Genomic DNA, 19,215 nt, shown 5'->3' with positions numbered 1-19,215 from the left:
CCATATGTCTCAATTCCCATTAAGTATATCAAGAATGTTCCTCACATTTTTGTTTTCCCAGGGACTTATCCATGTACTGTTCTCGCGATCAGCTCTGCCAAAGTCCTCTTTTCGCCTAATTCTGTGAATTTAACTGAAGAAAATGGAAATTCAAATGTCTAGCTATATATGACTCGCTAGACTTAACAACTGACTTAGTGCAATAGATCATATACCTGGGTCAGCAATTTTCGTAGTTAATCGTAACTTTTCAGAGAGGACTCGTCTGCCGATTTTATATTGGCGCAATACAAACCTCTTTAGTGAAAGAGTGTGCAGTGATATGCGTTTGACAGTTGATGTAAGTAAAGGAAAAATATAAGAAATCAAAATTAAAAATAGAAACGAAAAAGAAGAAACAGCTGAACAGCAAAAAGATTAACAGAACCGGAATTTAATTAGTTAAAACCAAATTAGCTCGCTGATGAAATGCAGTTTCTTTAATTCACAGCTTGAGGAAATCCTTCTGTTTCCACCCTGTATAATGACTGAAGAGCTTTTAATATGTTCCTAAGAATTACAGACCTCATGATCGCTTGGAAAGCTTGAGTATCAGTCGTAAAAGAGTTTCGGCGCTAGATTCAACGAAAGTTCACTTTTTTTGATTAACCGAAAAATTTCCATATGTCAAAGGTGTTTCCGCTCGAAAACATATAAGCTTGATAAATGTGATGTTTGTAGGTAGTAAATCTTTTCCCGAGCATATCTAAATAATAATGGCATGGTTCTACCGTCGCTAATTAGACTTAAAATACAAGGACACCAAAAAATTACACCTGATCCTAACCACAGTATAATATCGAAAACCTGAACCAAGGAATAATTATCATTTCATCTCAGGAGAGGCCGCCTAAACATAATGACATAATTTTTGTGCAAAGAACTATTGAAGTTCGAAATGTCCACTTTTCATGATGAAAAATTGGCTTTATTTAGGAAACATTTTCGTTTTAGCCATCACTTTAGGAAAAGGAAATTGAGCATTATTTTCAATGCTTTCAATCCAATCCTTTCGGTAATTAAAAACTTTGGCTTTGGGAAGCCAGAGAGTTTTAACTTTCTTCGAAGGCCGAATGTCAGATTGGCTGAAATATTATCTCTTCAGACATCGTTAACAAACAGGAAAGCAATCGTGATGTTTCTAAATGTTGCTAAGCAGGTGACGAAAGCGAGCGCACCCCACGTCACCGGTAATCCGGTAAATGCGGTGAAATTTCCCCTGGATTCTCGTTTCTTTTTTCAAAGCAAACTTGAAGGAGAGCTTAGCTGCAAGAATCGACTACTCGAATATTAGAAACCAGAAAAAGAAGGAAAAAGAAACGGTTTTCATCCTTTTTAATCTGCCCGGTCCCGTGAACTCTAACCGCGAGACCCGCGCACACCCGCAACGTTCCCGCATATGGACTTACTCAGGTCTAGCTCTCCGCGGCCATTTACAGGTGACGCCTGGCAACAAATGTGCTGATGTAGTTTTACCGGTTCAACAATACGATTTCTGTCGGCTATGTCTTAGGATCAGCTTAGAACTCAACTCACTAGAACAGAAACATGGCAGAAAGTCCTTCGGCGGGGTATGAACTCCAAGATGAAAACGGTAAAAAGTCTTTCAGCTATTTAAAAATTCAGGGTATCCATCTTTGTCACACGCATGTACAGTAAATAATAATGTTTTTGTTTTTGTTAACTCATTTAGATGTACCTCCTCTGGAGGATATGTCAGAACTAATTCAACAAGTAAACAAGTTACGCGAGGATGTGTCACCTGGACAATCGTCGGAACAATCGACAAAAATGTCAGCCACAAAACCAAAGATAAAGTCAGAATCTGCAGCACAGGTAATATTTCCCTATCTGTCCTAACATTGGGCCATTTCATTTATTATCGGCACCCTCCCCCTCCCCTATTGTGGTACTTTTTATTTTACCCCCTCAGAAAAGTTAACTTTCTGCCCCTTGAGAAAGGAAGATCAAACTGCCGACACACTTCTCCCTTTCATAATTTATTAAAAGATCAAAGGAGCCAACAGTTGCCCCCTCAGAAACGGCCTTTAACATTAACGACTCTCCCCCCCACCTCAGATTTCCTAGTACCTCAATAGGAGGGGTGGGGGTGCGGATAAAAAAAATGGAATGGCCCATTAATTGTGTGGTCTAAACCAAGGGGAAAAAGGGTTTTAGTTTGTATTATTATGTAATTCACGTATGGATAGAAAAGAACCAACATAAGTGCATTAAACTTCCAGTTGTGATTATTGGGTGATTTCAATACTGTGACTGACTTCTGCTGATCAGATGGTACTGGCATGTGGTCAGAGAGAGAATGAAAATATTTCTGCCACCCTTTCCTCCCAAGTCCCTTTTCTCGCATATTGTTGCCTCGGCCCCCTGTCATACCCAGTATGGAAGTGTAAAACAAAGCTATCTGCTTAGATTGATCATTTATATATTATACATAGCCCTAATGTTCTTCTGTTCACAGAATCTGACTTTTCTTTTCCTTGTCTTTGTTTTCGAAGACCCCCAAGGCTTCAGAAAGTCAGAGGACATTTGGTGGATTTAAGAAAGGTTTTTTAACAAACCCCAAACCAAGAAAGGTAAACTCTACGCAGTCATCAAAATCTACAAAGAAGAGTGCTGAAACAGATATGCCTGTGATCAGGGCCAAGAACCCAGAACAAAAAACCAAAGGAATAGAGATACCAGAAGTTCAGGAAGCAATGAAGTCTAGCATACCAAGCTTGGAGAACAAAGGTCACTAAAACATCCTTACTTGGCAGTAATCATGAATGAGAAATTGTCTGCACTGAGATCTAGAGAAGCAACATTAAAGCTGAAAGTGTGCTACTTTGATTAAATCAAAGGGGTTTGTAGGGGGGGGGGGGGAGGATATTTAACAGGGCTATCTTGCAGCATATAATTTTTGAGTAAATGTTAGCAGAGCTCTCAAGTATTGCGCATTGAGCATGAGACTCATGCAAACAAATTTAATCTTACACGCTCACGCTGAAACTACTATTTCTCATGCATTTAAGGTTCCTTCATGCTTTAGTCCTGCCTATTAAATTACCCACCTACATAATTATCTTTTTGGACATAATTTACTCCTTGTTCGCCTTGTACTCTCTTCGAACACTTAGCAACAGTAGGAATTCTTGTGCAGAGAAAGTGTTTCTGCAGTCAGTGGAATATAAACAGTTACTTTTAAAGCAACACATTTCCACTCAGAACGCAGGAAAACACATCTTAGCTACTTCAATTTTTTAAAATTTTATGGGAGGCATGCCCCCAGATCCCCCTAGGAAGGTGACACCTGCAGCATCACAAGTGATGGCTGCACTGTCAACAATCTCACTCTTTGGCAACAAATCAACTTGAGAGCACTGTGTTAGTAATTCATACAAAGTTGCCTTCAAGTATCCACTTCCATTCACATTGAGCAGCCTTATTTTTGTCCAAATCAGGAAACCCGAAACCTCTTTGTCATCTTCAATTTGACAACATGAGCTGGGAAGGGGTGTCTCAGAACATCTTTAACTGGAGGTGTTCTGCTGGGTCCCTCACCCAATCTAGCAGTACAAATTAGGGAGTACCCTGAAACTGTCCCCCTCCTCTGTCCCCTTTAAAGTCTGCAAAAATGAGAGAATTTTGGTCTAGTCATGTGACTGTAAAGGTGCATCACTTTTCCCCATTTTTATCTAGATGATAATATAAGTTAATTTAACTTTGTTACATGTTAACTGTAGATTGGATTACAGATGAGCTATTAAAGAAAATTGAGAGCAATCCTTCTCTAGCAAAGCTGCTTATGGATCCCACCTTCACAGCTGCTCTGTCTCAAGTGCAGACAGACCCCATGAAGGCACTGGCCATGTTGGAAAGCCACCCAGAAATGCAGAAAGCTCTTCAAGACTTCAGTGGAATTTTAGGAGAACACTTCACCATGCTTGGAAATGCAAGAAGTGAATCGGTAAGATTGAACCTGATACTGGGAACTACCAAATTCATGAATTTGATTGGCTGAAATCGATATTGAAAGCGGTCTAGATTTTCCCATCTAGACGGGCATCTAGACCGGAAATGTTTTGCAGTGAAAAAGTTGCAAGCTAAAATGCATAATCATTGACTATTTTCATCTAACAATATTTATTTATGGAAGTAACAAAAAGCCTGATGAGAAAAAAAGTAAAGAGGATGAGCAAACTTTAGCAGAATTAAATTCAGCTCCCCACCTTTCACAAGCAGAATGTCAGCTGATCCAAACCAGTTACATTAAACTAATTAAACTGCTCTTGTTTGCTGTGTAATAAACATCTTATTAACCAAGCTTAGTCGGTCTGTATGGGAGAAACTTGACCTTGGTCATGTGTACAGACCTCAGTCAAGATTCTCCTATACAGACCTCCTGCTCAGTTAAATGAAGAGCTAATTATATACTCAACAAGGTAGAATTAGTCAATACGGTCAAATAAATATAAATTTTGAGCAGTTGTAATTTTAAGTGAACACAAGGTATGTTTCAATCTATAGGAACCAAGCAATCCTCAAGATACCAACATTGGACTGACTGAAAGATCAAGTGCGAGGCAACAACCTCCTGTCCCTCCCTCCCCTGAGGATGAGGCCAAAATGCAGGAAATTCTGTCAGATCCTGAAGTTATGAAAGTGCTTCAAGATCATCAAATACAGCGATTATTGACCTTGATGAAAACCAATCCTGAAACTGCACAGTTGTGAGTAATGCTGCCATCATGTGGTTTTCATTTAACACTAGAAAACAGAATTACTCCATGTTGTGATGAATACTCCATTACTGTTGTTCTGGTAGACACAGTTCAAATGGAGCCAATTCAATAAGGTTTGCACTTTACCCAAGTGAATAGAATCATTAATCATTGCATTTAGGAGAAAGACATTTTGAAGATTGAATGGTATTGCATCACTGAGGTTGAATTAATTGATAAACACAAATTTATTGGCTACACTGAAAGTCAAGCAGTTATCTACTATCGTTCAACAGAAGTCACTTTCAAAGCATATCAGTCTTTTTGTTTGTTATGACTGAACAGTATCAATTACATGATAAAAAAAAACTTAATTTTACATCATGGCAAATGTTTAGAGATCTTCCCCTTGGTCATGTCACTGCTTGCTGTATTTCGATGTATGTTAGACCAGTGTACTTTCTTTGACCCTTGACAACTAACAGCAGAAGCAACTCAAACTTTTGTTAGAAATAAGCTTTTTGACATCATGCAACAAGACAAAATGTTCAAAGTAAAAGACATGCAAATTGAAATGTTGTAGTTTTTCACAAGGAGAGTTTAAGTTTGGCTGCCAGTTTCAAATAACAAGTACATATTAACTTTCAATTCATGAACTGTTTTGTAATGAGAAGTTAACATATTCTTTTCATTTCTCTGCAGAGAAGTAAAGAATGCTACTGCTGAAATGAGAGTTAAAATACAAAAGCTGGTGGATGTCGGACTTCTGGGCTTTGCTCAGTGACCTGGCAGAAATTACCAGTAACCTCATTATTGACCATTATTTGTGGAGCCTAAAAAGAGCTCCTTAAGTAAATGTCAGGCTGCCCAGTACGATAGACTTCAAGAACTACTATAAGAAAATCTGCCATGCATGGCAACAAGACCCAGCAACATGGCATACCAATCAGTTCAAAGAATCAAATGTACCGGTAGATGCTGCACTTGAAAGTTTTCAGACATAGATGTTGCATCTGAAAGTTTCATTATCAACCCAAGATAACAGCCTGACATCAGCACAACTCCAGACTGACTTGACAAGTGAATTATGACTATACTGCCTTAATCATTCAAAACTAATCATACGTGAATAGTTTCTGTGTTAGACTCTCTCAAAGTCCTGCATGGCTGTAGCTGGTCCTGGGTCCTTGCACTTGTTTTAGAACATCGCAGACATTTTCATTATCTATAATTCAGCTTTTTGCAGCTCAACTAGATGGAAGAACAGAAACACTAAAAGCTGTAAAAACAAGATTCAGTACATTTTGTCAAGATTAAATCTCAATAAAAAGATGCACTGCACCATGCAATCTTCTTTTGGTCCCCTATGCCTCATGAAAAATCAAAATTTTATTCTACAAAACATGCTCTCAGCTTTGTTACTCTTCAAATCCTTGCAGTTGCTGATGCAGTTGGCATTAAATTCTATGATTTGTTCAACATAAGAAACAAGTCTTAGGTAAACCCAACAAAGCAAAATCTAACGTAAAAAATTGTAAAATATCATGAAGTTAAAAGCTTAGTTTCATTAACAATTCAGTAGTTTGTGTTTTGTTACACAAGATAAGAGAGAAAAAAATGTTTGGATTAGGAGAGAACTTTATTGTTTATCTAAACATGACCGTCACCATGTATTGTACAGATTTTGCCAATGACATTAAATTAATTCCACTTCTTTACAATGAGATGCTTAGCTATGATAATTTTACCACATAAATATAGTTAGCAACTAACTTGATAAGAAAATATGAACACTAAACAAGTTGCCAAAATACAAAGTGCAAAATAAACTTTAGCATATTTTGCCAGTATCACCTTTTTAGCAAAGAAATAGTTTTTCTTTAATGGAGATGTGTTCGTCAAAATAGTAATCAAAATGTGGTCTAATCAGTAACAATCATTGTTCCATCTTTCATGAAGTGAGGACTGAACTATGTTAACCTCTTCCTATGCAATGGCTTTGCCCATTTTTGACTCTGGTGAGTCAACAAAAGCTGACAGAAAACCACTATTGTAACATTTTGTAAATGTTGATAACATGGTCAATTCTTCCTGCTGGGTTTGAGGGTGAACATTTGATGATATTTTCTTTGCTTTATATTTCTTTTTTAAGTGATTCCTGCTTGACTTTGTAGTCATTCAGTGCAGCTTTGATGGCATCCTCTGCAAGCACTGATGATAAAAAAAACAACAAAACATTCTTAGTAACCCACTGAATGTTACATGGAACACAAGAGACACAATTTTCAGTCATAATATTGTTTTTGAAAAGTATGCTATACTTTCAGAAATCTAAGCAAGAGATAAATGTAAATTTATCATCTGCCAAAGGTTGGTGTTTAACTGGGAACAATAGGACATACACATGATTGGTACATTCTTCCCAGTAACTACTCTGTAAAAGCCTCTGCAAACAAGGAAATGTTGTGGAAAAATTGTTTCTCAAGACAAGGGACAATATTTTGGCAACAATGTTTCCTTGTTTCCCGTGGCCTTAACTTACTTGAGCAGTGGAGTTTTACTGGAGGAAGAGAAAGTTCCTTGGCGATTTCAGTGTTTTTAATCTCTTTAGCATCGGTTACCTGCAAAATCACAGATATCATTAATAATCACCGTTACAAAGCATGGATTGCACCTTGACATAAACTATCCTGGGCTCAGCTGCTGAAAGATCAATGAACTAATCTACCGCGTGCGTGAAGATTTATTTCAGTTTTATATCTTGTTCTCTGTATCAAGAGTTCATTAACCCAATTATGCTACACATATTTTAGCTACAGAAATGTCTGAAAATAAAGAGATTATATGTGCTAGCCTTATTATAATTACATTCAATTCAATTGAATGACTGAGCTGCAATTGAATTGCAGCTCAGTCAGATTTTTTTACCGATTTTCCTTTGACCCACTCAGTAGCCAGGGAACTTGAGGCAATGGCAGAACCACAACCAAATGTCTTGAACTTTGCATCCACAATTTTACCATTTTCATCAACTTTGATCTGAAGAATTAAGCATGCTCATTATAACCAACATTACATTATTGTTAAAACCTGATCAACAAGAAACATTGTTCAAAGACTAGATAAAGAAGCAAGGTTGTACGTATAGGTAATGAAATGATTTCAAGTGCAAGTGGGGATACATAAGCACAAGTAAATCATTCAAAGACTAAAAAAATGCACAAGCCTGTACGGCAAGTGCTATTTGTAGTCTTTGAAAAATTGATGAGTGCTCATTAATTCCAAGGTGCATGGGAAAAAAATTACTTGATAACGTGTTAATAATATGTGTACAATTTTATTTCAACTTTCTGCACTCAATTTCAATGCTTTGCACTCAATTTCAACTTCCTACACTGTTTTTGAGATAAATTGACATGCTCTCAGCCAATCAGTATGCCAAAAGTTTTGCATGTATATTAAAATAAAAAGATAACAGTATTATTCAAACACATATATATACCCTGTCGTAAGGTAATCTTCCCCAAAACAGCTGTATTATATGCATATAGACCAACCTGAAGTTTCATGACGTCACCACAAGCTGGAGCTCCAACCAGTCCAGTTCCTACACTCAAGTCATCCTTGTCCATAGATCCAACATTTCTTGGATTTTCATAATGGTCAATAACCTATGGACATGTACCACAAAGCAAATATTTTTACAGCACATGCATCTGACAGCAGCTCTGTCTCTGTATTACACATCAGCTGTGGTGGTCTAATGGTTATTGTGCAGGACTCACTGATTGGGCAGTCCTTGGTTCAAGCCCTGGGGCTCATTTCTTGAAGGTCCCAAAAAGTTTTCACACCCGAAAAGTGTAGCAAAATCTCAAACCTTAAGACTACAGAGCTGTTTTATAAGCATATTCTTAATGTGAACAGAGGCTCTCTTCATACAAGAAGTTTCAGGCGTATACAACTCTCTGTCTTTAAATACTGGTTAACTAAAAGTAGCTTTGTGGGCCTGAAACGTTTCCAGGGCTTTTGAGAAATGGGCCCCTGGCCAGAGTCATAGCATTGTGTTCATGGACTTGACTCACATAGTTTAACACATATCAATTTTTAATAGTGAAATTTTATTTATAATCAAGCATGAAGAAAATAAAACCTATTTTTGGCAGGTTGACAGGTAACTTTGGGAATGACAGCACTCAGTTGTTGTTGAAGGTACGAAAAGAGTCTGAAAGTATGTTGGAGAGACGATTCATTAAATTGCCTCTCGAGTATGGATGTTTCAATTCAGAATCTCTGTTCTTTTAACAATTTAAAGCTCTTGTGATGATCCAAATTTGTTAATAAAATTCAGTTTTTCATCTTAATCTCTGCTTGACCATGTTGGGTTGTTTTTATTGTAAAACAGATAAGCAAATCACATTAGTTTTTCCTCCTACTGAAATTTTCAATGGCAGAGGCTTAATTTAGCTAAGACGACGATATGGTGATATACCCTGACAAAATGTAAGCTAATTATGACGCAAGATACAAGATGTGTAATAAGGGTTGACGTTAAGTTGTTCACTCCAAAACAGGCGAGACATTCACAGTACCTAGAGCTTTTTCTTGGAAATTTAAGACATAAGAAGGTTGTGGAAAGTTACTTTTCTTTACGCATGAGCCAAAAACCTGACTTAGCGCCTGCATGACTGTGCAAACATAACCAAACAACTTAACCTTGTTTACATTTCTGAAAACTGCAAGCACGAAAAAGGGGATTCTTCCGATCAACCTCGCAATCACAATAAGATAGCTTGTCTTTGAATGAACAAATTTTGGATGCCCTGAAACAAAGTATAAAAACGCGAACAAGTAATTAACCAGAGCTTGGTGAAAGTTCTAAACCGTACCCGTGCAATATAATTCGCGTTTCACGTCAGATCGACAACCGTAGCTATTTTACAACGCGTGAGGTTGAAAACAAAAGAAAATAACTCTTACATTCTTGTGGTAGAAAGCAACTGCAGCTCCTATCCTTGTATTAACTCCTAACTTTGCAGCGTTCGTCAAACCCCGAGTAAAAAGCGCCATGTTGTTCTTCTTATGCAACAGCCTTCCTGACAAACTGACGATCAATCGATTCTGCACGTGAGTAACCCATAATACTCTATCTCTGATGATGTAACATCGAGGATGCTGCCTAGGCCCAGGCCCCGCGCCTGCAGTGGTCAAAAATAATATTTCGCGCAAAAATCCACTGCGGTCTACCTCATCATGAGAACATTACTTTACGGTATCCCATCGTTGAAAATTTTTGGCGCCGACACCTATAAGCTTACGTATCGTAAAAGAATGTATACACGCGAAGCCAGTGGGTTAAATTTATCTGATGTAAGAAATGTGCCAGGGCAGAGGGTGTGACTTTAAGTTACCAAGAAAACGCCTGCACGGAATCATGGTAGTCGTATTCATCGTCTAGAAGTGGGTATTTGTTTTGATGATTTAACACAACTATCATGATTCATGCCATAGAGGGAATTGGCCATTGACCGTTTCCTTTCTCCTATACGGCCTACTACCCAAAATTTACGCACATCCCTTGATCGTAAGGGAAAACCAACTAGGCCGTTCCGCTGTTTCTTGGTCTTACTTCTGCTGAGTGTGTTTAGTCCAGTTCTAGCCACCACGGAACGCCACATGTAAGAGCTGGACCAGGTGTGTGTCAGGACGAGAGGTCCTCTTTGATACCTTTGTTACACCTTTATATCAGCAGCAATGGTATACAGCTTTTGGTTGTTGGGACCAATGCAAGCTGAAATGGTTTATTTTAGAAAGAGTGATATTGTTTAAGAGCTCTTTATTGGCCTTAAGGATATTACACAACATCTTCAGTGCAAGAATGTTAAATTTTATTTCTGCTGATGATTCTATCAATAACCATAACTTTCCAACACTTCATTCACAGACTCCAGCTCATCTGCTTTGTCTTGCTCAGCCTTCTGTTTTAGTTTCTGAAAATAAAAATAAAAGAAAGTAAGAAAAAGTAACAGTACAAAATGATATATTTCCTGGTTTTGAAAGAACAAATAAATGAGAGGAGTAACAGTTTTTCTGAAACTTTCAGAACCTCTCATGTTTACACATAAAATAAATAAAGTAAATCTTCTTCTACATGAGACTTTTCGGAGGTTAAAATGTTTTAAAATGCATTGTTTTGGGCAGTTTTACTGCTCTTCTTCAGGCAATGCAGCTCCAGCTACGTTCCAAAGTCCACCATATTCAGCTGGAACTACAGTGCCTGAAAAAAAAAAAAAAAAAAAAAAAAAAAACACAGGAAAAACTAACAGCCCGAACCGAGCCCGAAGAGGAGAACAGATGTTATTTCTCACCTGGAGTTTCTTCTTATGTTCGTAGTACACAGCAGCTTTAGCCTTGCGCTTCTCTTCCAGGGTTTCAAGAACATCCTAAAACACACAAAATAATTATGTCTAACTGTGCACTTGAAAGTGCAGTTTGCCAGCAAAGTTAATAACAAACAGCAATCACTTACATTCACCTTATCAGCAAACAGCAAAGATAGATTGGTGGGAATTATGTGAGACAGGTATAATTTATTATTGAATAAAAATACTGCCACTATTAAAACCAACCTTGTACTTCCAGCCAACCTCATGTGAGAGTCTTCCCAGCACACAATACTGCAATGGGAAACAAATTATGTATAAAAGACTTCCATAGGAGAAAATTGAAAAAATAAATTAAATAAAGTTATCATTAGGCGATACATCCCTCACAAAACAAGCCACAGTTCTGTCATTAACATTTTGACATATGCACATACACATTGCACAGGAGCAACAAGGAGCACATGTGAATAAGCACTAACAGAAAAGTAAACTAAAAAGTGAATAATAAACAAGCTACATGTATTTGAACATTTTACTGTAACTGTTGCTTAACAAAGTTTCAAAAGTTGAAGTGTGTAAACACTGAAAAAGAACAATACACTATACATCACTAATCAAGAACTGCGACACAAACATGTTGCATTAGATAAAGACTTGTTCATGTATGGAGTCCATCTCTGTATAGTCAAATCTGGACAGTAAAAGTTTCTCAAACTTCCCTTGGTGCCTTTTTAGCACACAAAATGGCCTTGTTTGGGTAGATTCATATCCTGAATGCTTGCCTATCGCTGGCAACTTATGAAAGCAGCAAAAAGTATTTCTAGTCACTGGTCATAAAGCTTGATTCAGTGAATTTAGGGATCTTACCTTTCTTCCTGGCTTCAAACGAACAACTCGCAGGGCTGATGGCACCACCATCCTCTTTTCCTAAGAAAAGAACAAAAGGTAAATGCAAAAGATTATCAATGGAAGCTTAAAATGAAGGCCTAGCCATGCTTTTCAAGATTTGTAAATGTACAATAAAAAGAATAAAATAATATTTGTACAGCAGTTCCTATCAGATCAGCTTGTAATAAGAGGAGGAGGCAAAGGGGCCAAGTGATAAGCGTGCCAGAATTGAGATCCAGAGGTCATAGGTTCAAGTCCTGCTCTGACCACTAATGGGGGTTGTTTCACAGTAGCCCCAAGTTCAAACCACGGCCATGCTTATAAATTGCAAACTGAGTGGCCTCCTGCCAGTTGGGGTTTTTACCCTCAAAAAGTTGAATTTGAAAATGTTTGCTTCTGAAATTTAACTGCTGGTCCCGAGGGTGAATAAAGGTTGGTTAATTTTTTTGATTTCTTTTTATTTACTTTATTTATATAAGATCAAGCTGCCATATGTAGAGAAATCTGAGAAATCATGAGTGTTCATGTGACCTAATAACTTACTTTGTCATGAGGTGGAGGAATACCATCAAACACTTTAAGACGATTCATTGCCTCTGTGCCTCGTTTGGTCTTGTGTGGAATCATCCCTGGAAAAGTAAAAGACCTCTGTCATCAAATTTACCCAAAGATTTGAAATTTTATGATCTAAAATAAAGGTCTTCTCACAAAGGGACATGCTGCAGCAACAGAACATGAGGGGACGTATAACAGGAACATGCTACAGCAACACATCCCCCTTTGCTTATGCCAAAAGTTTTCAATGGCATACCTTATTGCTGCACCATGTAGCTGCTGCATGTCCCTTCATGTGAAAAGAAAATAATTTTGTCACAGAAACATGTGCCTGTACAGTGGAACCCTGCTTTAGCAAAACCTTGTTAATATGACCCCATTGTTGTTTTGGCACTTTTCGTTTGGCACACAAAAAAGCTCAGTCATTATTTCTTATCCAAGAACTCCTTTAACATGGTCACCCAGCAGAAATGAAAAGATCTGGTGGCCCATCATCAATGGGCCACTAAATCAAGGGGTCCACTGCATTCTTAAGAGACTTTAAAACAGTTATTAGCCAGACAGCAAAAATAACACCAACCAAAAAAATAAAATATTTACCTCTAACTGTCCTCCATACAATTCTGCTTGGAGCACGGAAATGGAATGGTCCCCTGCTTGGCTTAGTATTAGTTCGCTTCCTTAAGAAATCAAGGTACTTTACTATGAAATCAAAAACAAAACATGAGGTCAAGAATTTCTTTAATCAGTTACAATTCAGCATTCAAATCATTAAAATCTCAACACTAAAACAGAAGTTTGCATTATTTGAACTTAGAGCATTTGTTGGATGCTAAAAATCCCTTGCATGCATTGGATAAATGTGGCAGGTATAACCTTGGAGACCTGAAAAAGGTTTCTCTCTGTTCCCTAGTGTTAGCAAAAAGCTACAAAAACCTTTGCCCAAATTTCATTGTCTCAGACCCACAGGCTTGGTGCCCAATTTCTTTAAAGAAAGGCGTCTGCAGAGAGTCGTAATTTGGGGAACAGGGATGTCACAGTGGTGAGAGTGCTCACCTCCCACCAATGTGGCCTGGGTTCAATTCTGCCCAGGTGCCACATGTGGGTTGAGTTTGTTGTTGGTTCTCGCCTTGCTCTGAGGGTTTTTCTCCGGGTTCTCCAGTTTTCCTCCCTCCACAAAAACCAACATCTCCATATTCCAATTTGACCAGGACAGAGGACCCACATGAAAACCAGATATGGCTGATGTGGCTTCCTCTCTAAGCATTGTAATTTATTTATCTTTTATTTATCATAACCATCATGGTAGCTGTATTCACCAAAATATGTCCAATACACTTGGCAACCTTGATTACAACTACCCTGTTCCTCTGCCGCAACTTCTCAGAGAGAAAATTGGACATTAAGAGTGGTGCACTGATTGTGCATCATTGAATATCCACAACACAAAGGCAACTTACACTTGTTTCTATAGAAGCTTCCACTGATGTTCACTTGCTCACAGCGGACAACAATTATTCTTTGCCCTGTAGAAACATTTGCAGATTGTGGTCAATAATTTTATTGTCCGACACAAAATCTGAATCATCCATACTTAAAAAGATTCAAGCCAAGGGCAACTTTATTTTAGACTGGAATAATTATGTGGAATGCAAGGAATACCTAAAACGTAAACCTTGTTTACCTACTTTTGAAAAGGAATCTGCATAGAACTTTCAATTCTTCATTTCTTGTCTGGCAAATCGAAATTCCTAACTCCTTCCTAATCTTGAAAAATTTAGTGAATATACTTGCTCTACAAACGTGTTTTGAATCAGTGTTCCCGATTCTTACCCTTCCCAGTTCCAAACTTGAACAGAAAATTCAGTTATAAGGCTCTATTAAAAAAGATGAAGTCCAAGTCAGACTTGTAATAATCATCGAAAAAATAGTATAGAACCGTAGTTTCTTACCAGTCAACAGGCTCTTGGCAATGGTGGAGGCTAAACGGCCTAACAGATGGCCCGAAGCGTCGATGACAATTGACTGCAATTGCAAAGAAGATTCTTCTTATATCAACAAGTAACAAACGGGGCAGCCTTAAAGGCTTTAGTACTTTATAGTGATTAGCGACAGAGTTTCCCACATGTTGCTCGAGAAGTTCTTACGATCTCAACTTTCTTATTTCAATTTGGCAATACCGCCGCATCTATGCAGTATTTTGCGGTAATAGACGACATCGTACAGAGCCAAGTATTTCTCTTTAATTGCATCAGTATTTATTCAATTTTCGGGGTTGATAAAGACGAAACTTGTCTTCTTTCGGTACACACACATTACCTTCTCAAACCCCATGTTGGAGCCGCTAAAAGAAAGAACGAGAGACACATGCGAGACAAATATGAGGGGCGGCCCCACAAGTGGTCAAAGGGGTTAGCCTGGTTACAAAGGCCAAACTATGGTACTAGTCTCCCCGCAACCAAGCATTGCGTTGAACAGGAAGTCGGCCCTGAACTTAAGTGTTTACATAATTTTATTACTTCTACAGTCTCTCAAAAACAATTCAAGATAATTTTTAATTCATTCGTTGAAACTTCGCACAGAATGACATAAAGATACATTTAAGTAACAACAGGGAAAATTCAAAAACTTTATTTACTGAATTTACTCATTCATCAGTTGATTTTATTTCAGGTCCTTCAAGTCTCCAAAAAAAGTCTTACGCTTTTAATTGGGTTTCCTGAGGAAGTGAGCTAAGATAATAATGAGGAAAATGGGATTAATTTAGCTTGGTGGTCTTAAAAATTATACTGTAAGCCTGAGTAAGTCTGGCCCATTTCCCCTCTTGGGTAACATAAGGCATTAGTTGAAGTATCTCGTGGGTACTTAGTAAAATAATTGTTATATTTGCTAACTTACATCACAATCTACAATTTAATGATCATACAGAAATTAAATATAAATAAAAACATATACATATTAACATATACCACTGTAATCTCATAGATATTAAAAAAAAAATTAAAACTGTTTTGTTTTCAAGGGGGTACTTTCATTATTGTCTACAGTACTTTAACTGCAAACTTGATGATGGAAGAAGTCTTCTTCAACTGTGCACAAAAAAGTACAAAATGAGGCATTGCGATCATATGGAGCTGTCCTTAAATTGATTAAAATGTCAATTTTCCACCATGGGAATGATCCCATGATGTTAACAACCTAATAGACCATTCTATAGTTGTCTGTTCAGTGACCTGGACTTTGAATGGCAGCAAGGCTGCAGGTGACCTTGTTTTGTTGTGTAACTCAAGTTGTTCCTATGCTAACTAGGTGGCATGTATATGAGAAAAGCAGAGAGGTCTGTATCAAAGCAAGGTAACTAAGCACACAACTGCAAAATGGGCTATATTGTGGCATAATCCAATGTGATCAGTGTTAAAAAAGTGGAAAATGAGTTTAAAAAATTTTCGCATACAGATTTTAATATTCATAACTCATATCATAAAAACTACTACTTTACATTAGTACTTCAATCAATAAATTTGCAAGACAAATTGTTTACTGGGCTTATTTTATTTCTCTTTTTCAATTTGCTGTAATCAAAAAGCTATTTACGCCTCAACAAACAGCTCATACTTGGAGCTGGCATATTTACATGAGATATGAAACTCAATCAATATGTAAGAGAAATGCTGTAAAATTCTAATAATAGGCACCCTAAATAAATCCCAAAATGACTCCCCCTACATCACAGATGGAAAACACCTTTCAATAATACCCACCATCTCCTAAATTCACCCTCCTTCCTCCCATAAATAAATCAAAAGGCCTTTAGCACAAAATGTAATAAACCTGGAGTTGATTATCAGAGCTTTACAGTTACTCTTAGTTGATTTACATATGTTCAATATTTGGGAATTTTAAGACCAATCAATGAATTTGCATGGTTCTACATCTCCACAAAGTAGCAGGTGAAAGTTTGTTCATTTCTTTGGTATTTTGCAACTACAGTGTAATTAAATAACAAGTAATGATAAAAATGTTATCTAAAATGATACATTGAATAAAATATGTCATCATGTGTACTTCAGTTTTGTATTTATGGCCAAGTGACAGCTATTTTCTCAAATTTCCTTTTTGTGTTTCTAATTTCAGTATCATTAACATCTGAACCTGATTCACTCGATGATGTGGATGCAACAACTTCCTGCAGAAAGAGAAAAATCAATCATTTCAAAACAACAGCAATTAACTTCCTTAAGGATGCAACATAAATTATAGACCATGGAAAAGTATACAAGAGATCTACTTCATCTGGCACGATAATTATATTCTAAGTTATAAACGCATAAAAATCAACAATAAAATAAAACAACATATTTTTTGGGCCATTGTGATGCCATTGTCAACTTCAAAATGATTAGAGTAACTTATGTGTTGCAAAGCTTTGCTCGTTTACAAGCTGTTAATAATCAAATGTCTAGATACGAATGTATGTATAAATTCCACAAAAATAAACGGCAATTTGTCTCATGGTACTCTTAAATATTTTTCGGTTCAAGTTTCTTCACAAGATATGTAAATGAAGTGACAGTCTGCTTGTAATGCATGTTAGACTATAGTGAAATTATTGCTTGTTTTCCAAATTTTTCGTGTCAGGTAACACATAAAGCCTACCCATTTGACCATCAACAGCTCCCATACTATACACACCAACTTAAAATGGATGGATTTTTGAAATTCACAACCCTGTATAATGATTATTTAGAAGATATCCAGGTTATTGCTATGCCATCGTACCTTTTGTGCACCACCATTTAAACTTGACCTGGAATCATCCTTCAGTACAGAGTGTTCAAATGACTTATCCACATTAAGTCCTAAAGTTGTTCTATTCAATTTAATCACTTTTGGTTTGATTGCTTTGTTGACTGTATTGCGTTCATGACTAGTTCTTGTGTTTGTGGTTGGAGAAGTTGCATTGATGGAAACTGAGTTTACTCCTTTGTTTATTGAATCAAGATAAGCAGGAGTTTTGTTAATATTGATACTGTTTTTATATTCTGTCCTTGCTATCTTGATTGGAGTTGTAGCTACAATTTCTTCAGATTTCCTGAAAGGAAAAGAAAATAATTGCTGGTTTACACTGTCACACCATTTGTAACCATTCAATAAAAAAATTAATTACGTCACGAGTCTGGGATATGATAGATGATTGATATATAAACAACCTCGCCAAGATTTAGGTCTGTGCAGTTTTTCATTCACACATTATTTTGAAAAGTGTTTCACCCAAATTTATAAACCTTTGTATGGAGACACCATGTTGATGTCCTTCCGAGGGACACCAACATGTTGGCCGTGAAGTAACAGAAACATCTGTCACTGAGTTTTGCTATTGAAACGAAAAATTACTACTCTGGAGTTCTGCCACATAATTGAAAGTAATAATTCTGCTAGTACAAGGACTGTTCATAATTTTAGCAAAAACTTGAGCAATAACTTTTCTTTTGACCTATGCGAGAACCTTCTCAGGCTGCCATTTTAATGTCACGCAACGCATGAACTTGGAAATTCAAACTTCCCCTATAACATAACAAGGAATGGTGTAAAGGTTACACATTGTAAAATGTCAAGTTCTTAGATGGTCCTACATCTGATGAAACTAAAACTTCAGAGGGATTACTAATTGTTTATTTTGGAAAAAAAAAAATGATGTCACATGAAAACCGGAAATTAAAGCGAAAAAAAAAAAATAATAAAGTTTGAGTTACAAAAAACCTAGCTAGATGTATTCGCTGAAAGAATAGCCAAAACATCCACTCAGTAATCATTATCCACTGGATAATGCAGTTTCTTTATTTGCACTTCACCTCTCTAGTGGATGGCATTTGCCACCCTTTGTACAACCAGGGCCATGTCAAGATTATACCTATCTTTTTGAAAGAAGTATGATCAGGCAAACTTCACAGATGTAGATTTGTTGGGAACGTGCTATATTTAAGTTATTGCGTTTTCAACTTGAAAAACCGAAAAGCGACTGCTTGCTACCTAGGAGGGATACATCCTTGAAGCTTGATGATCAGTAGCACCACTGTTTCATCAAAGTACTGGGTTTGAAAGCAAGGCGAGTAAATAAAATCTAAGCTAACTACCACCTGCCCGCTATGCAAGCGCGCTGCCTTCAATTGTGGTCTGAATCAAGACAGAATCAAGACAGCTAACACCACTGATTTGCTGGTTTCTCGATTAAACAACCCCTTACCTTTTCCTTAACCGTACTACTTTAGAAGTTCTTCCTTTTGAACAATTACTTTCTTCAGATTTGCCACAAGGTATCATCCTTTTCGCACGGCGGAGTTGATGGAGTCTTTGAGGCAATGGCGTGACGTATTTATAAAACAGCTGGACTAGATCACCTTTCTCTAAATTCACAAGATCTTCCTGGCGCAAAGATCTCTCGCACAAAATTTCTAGGAGCCGCTCTCTCGAAAGAACTTCAGGATGATCAAGTTCATTACCTCCAAAAAGCCTCGCTGCGTCCGCCATTATTAAAATGTCTCAATGCGTTTCTAAAATGTATTCTGATTGGCTTATTTGGGTCCCAATTACAGCCAATCAAATCACCGTTTAAATCCAGCTGCTCACCG

General features: G+C 37.2%; 4 protein-coding genes across 4 annotated transcripts; 1 reads left to right on the top strand and 3 right to left on the bottom strand.

The window, feature by feature from the left end:
* Positions 1–1,275: 1,275 nt before the first annotated feature.
* LOC110060412 (uncharacterized) lies at positions 1,276–6,109 on the top strand. The gene is made up of 6 exons (XM_020767183.2): positions 1,276–1,633; positions 1,733–1,875; positions 2,556–2,790; positions 3,783–4,006; positions 4,567–4,769; positions 5,463–6,109. Exons 1-6 carry the CDS (start codon positions 1,588–1,590, stop codon positions 5,542–5,544), a joined length of 933 nt encoding a protein of 310 aa, XP_020622842.2. The 5' UTR covers positions 1,276–1,587; the 3' UTR covers positions 5,545–6,109.
* Positions 6,110–6,380: 271 nt separating this feature from the next.
* LOC110060392 (uncharacterized) lies at positions 6,381–9,901 on the bottom strand. The gene is made up of 5 exons (XM_089283280.1): positions 9,738–9,901; positions 8,318–8,431; positions 7,689–7,799; positions 7,303–7,381; positions 6,381–6,971 (listed from the first exon to the last, which is right to left on the bottom strand). Exons 1-5 carry the CDS (start codon positions 9,825–9,827, stop codon positions 6,895–6,897), a joined length of 471 nt encoding a protein of 156 aa, XP_089139406.1. The 5' UTR covers positions 9,828–9,901; the 3' UTR covers positions 6,381–6,894.
* A 722-nt stretch (positions 9,902–10,623) lies between these two features.
* Positions 10,624–14,985, bottom strand: LOC110060391 (large ribosomal subunit protein uL13-like). The gene is made up of 9 exons (XM_089283279.1): positions 14,906–14,985; positions 14,539–14,611; positions 14,047–14,112; positions 13,187–13,288; positions 12,575–12,660; positions 12,011–12,070; positions 11,387–11,434; positions 11,126–11,200; positions 10,624–10,747 (listed from the first exon to the last, which is right to left on the bottom strand). The coding sequence occupies exons 1-9, from the start codon at positions 14,918–14,920 to the stop codon at positions 10,667–10,669; spliced, it is 606 nt and encodes a 201-aa protein (XP_089139405.1). The 5' UTR covers positions 14,921–14,985; the 3' UTR covers positions 10,624–10,666.
* Positions 14,986–15,111: 126 nt separating this feature from the next.
* Positions 15,112–19,157, bottom strand: LOC110060422 (uncharacterized). The gene is made up of 3 exons (XM_020767199.2): positions 18,831–19,157; positions 17,366–17,678; positions 15,112–16,772 (listed from the first exon to the last, which is right to left on the bottom strand). The coding sequence occupies exons 1-3, from the start codon at positions 19,112–19,114 to the stop codon at positions 16,665–16,667; spliced, it is 705 nt and encodes a 234-aa protein (XP_020622858.2). The 5' UTR covers positions 19,115–19,157; the 3' UTR covers positions 15,112–16,664.
* Between the last annotated feature and the right edge of the window lie 58 nt (positions 19,158–19,215).

This window comes from Orbicella faveolata, unplaced genomic scaffold, assembly GCF_042242905.1.
Source record: "Orbicella faveolata isolate gen_17 unplaced genomic scaffold, um_ofav_v1 contig_12, whole genome shotgun sequence".
Taxonomy (NCBI): Eukaryota; Metazoa; Cnidaria; class Anthozoa; order Scleractinia; family Merulinidae; genus Orbicella; species Orbicella faveolata.
This window is presented reverse-complemented; position numbering and strand designations above follow the sequence as displayed.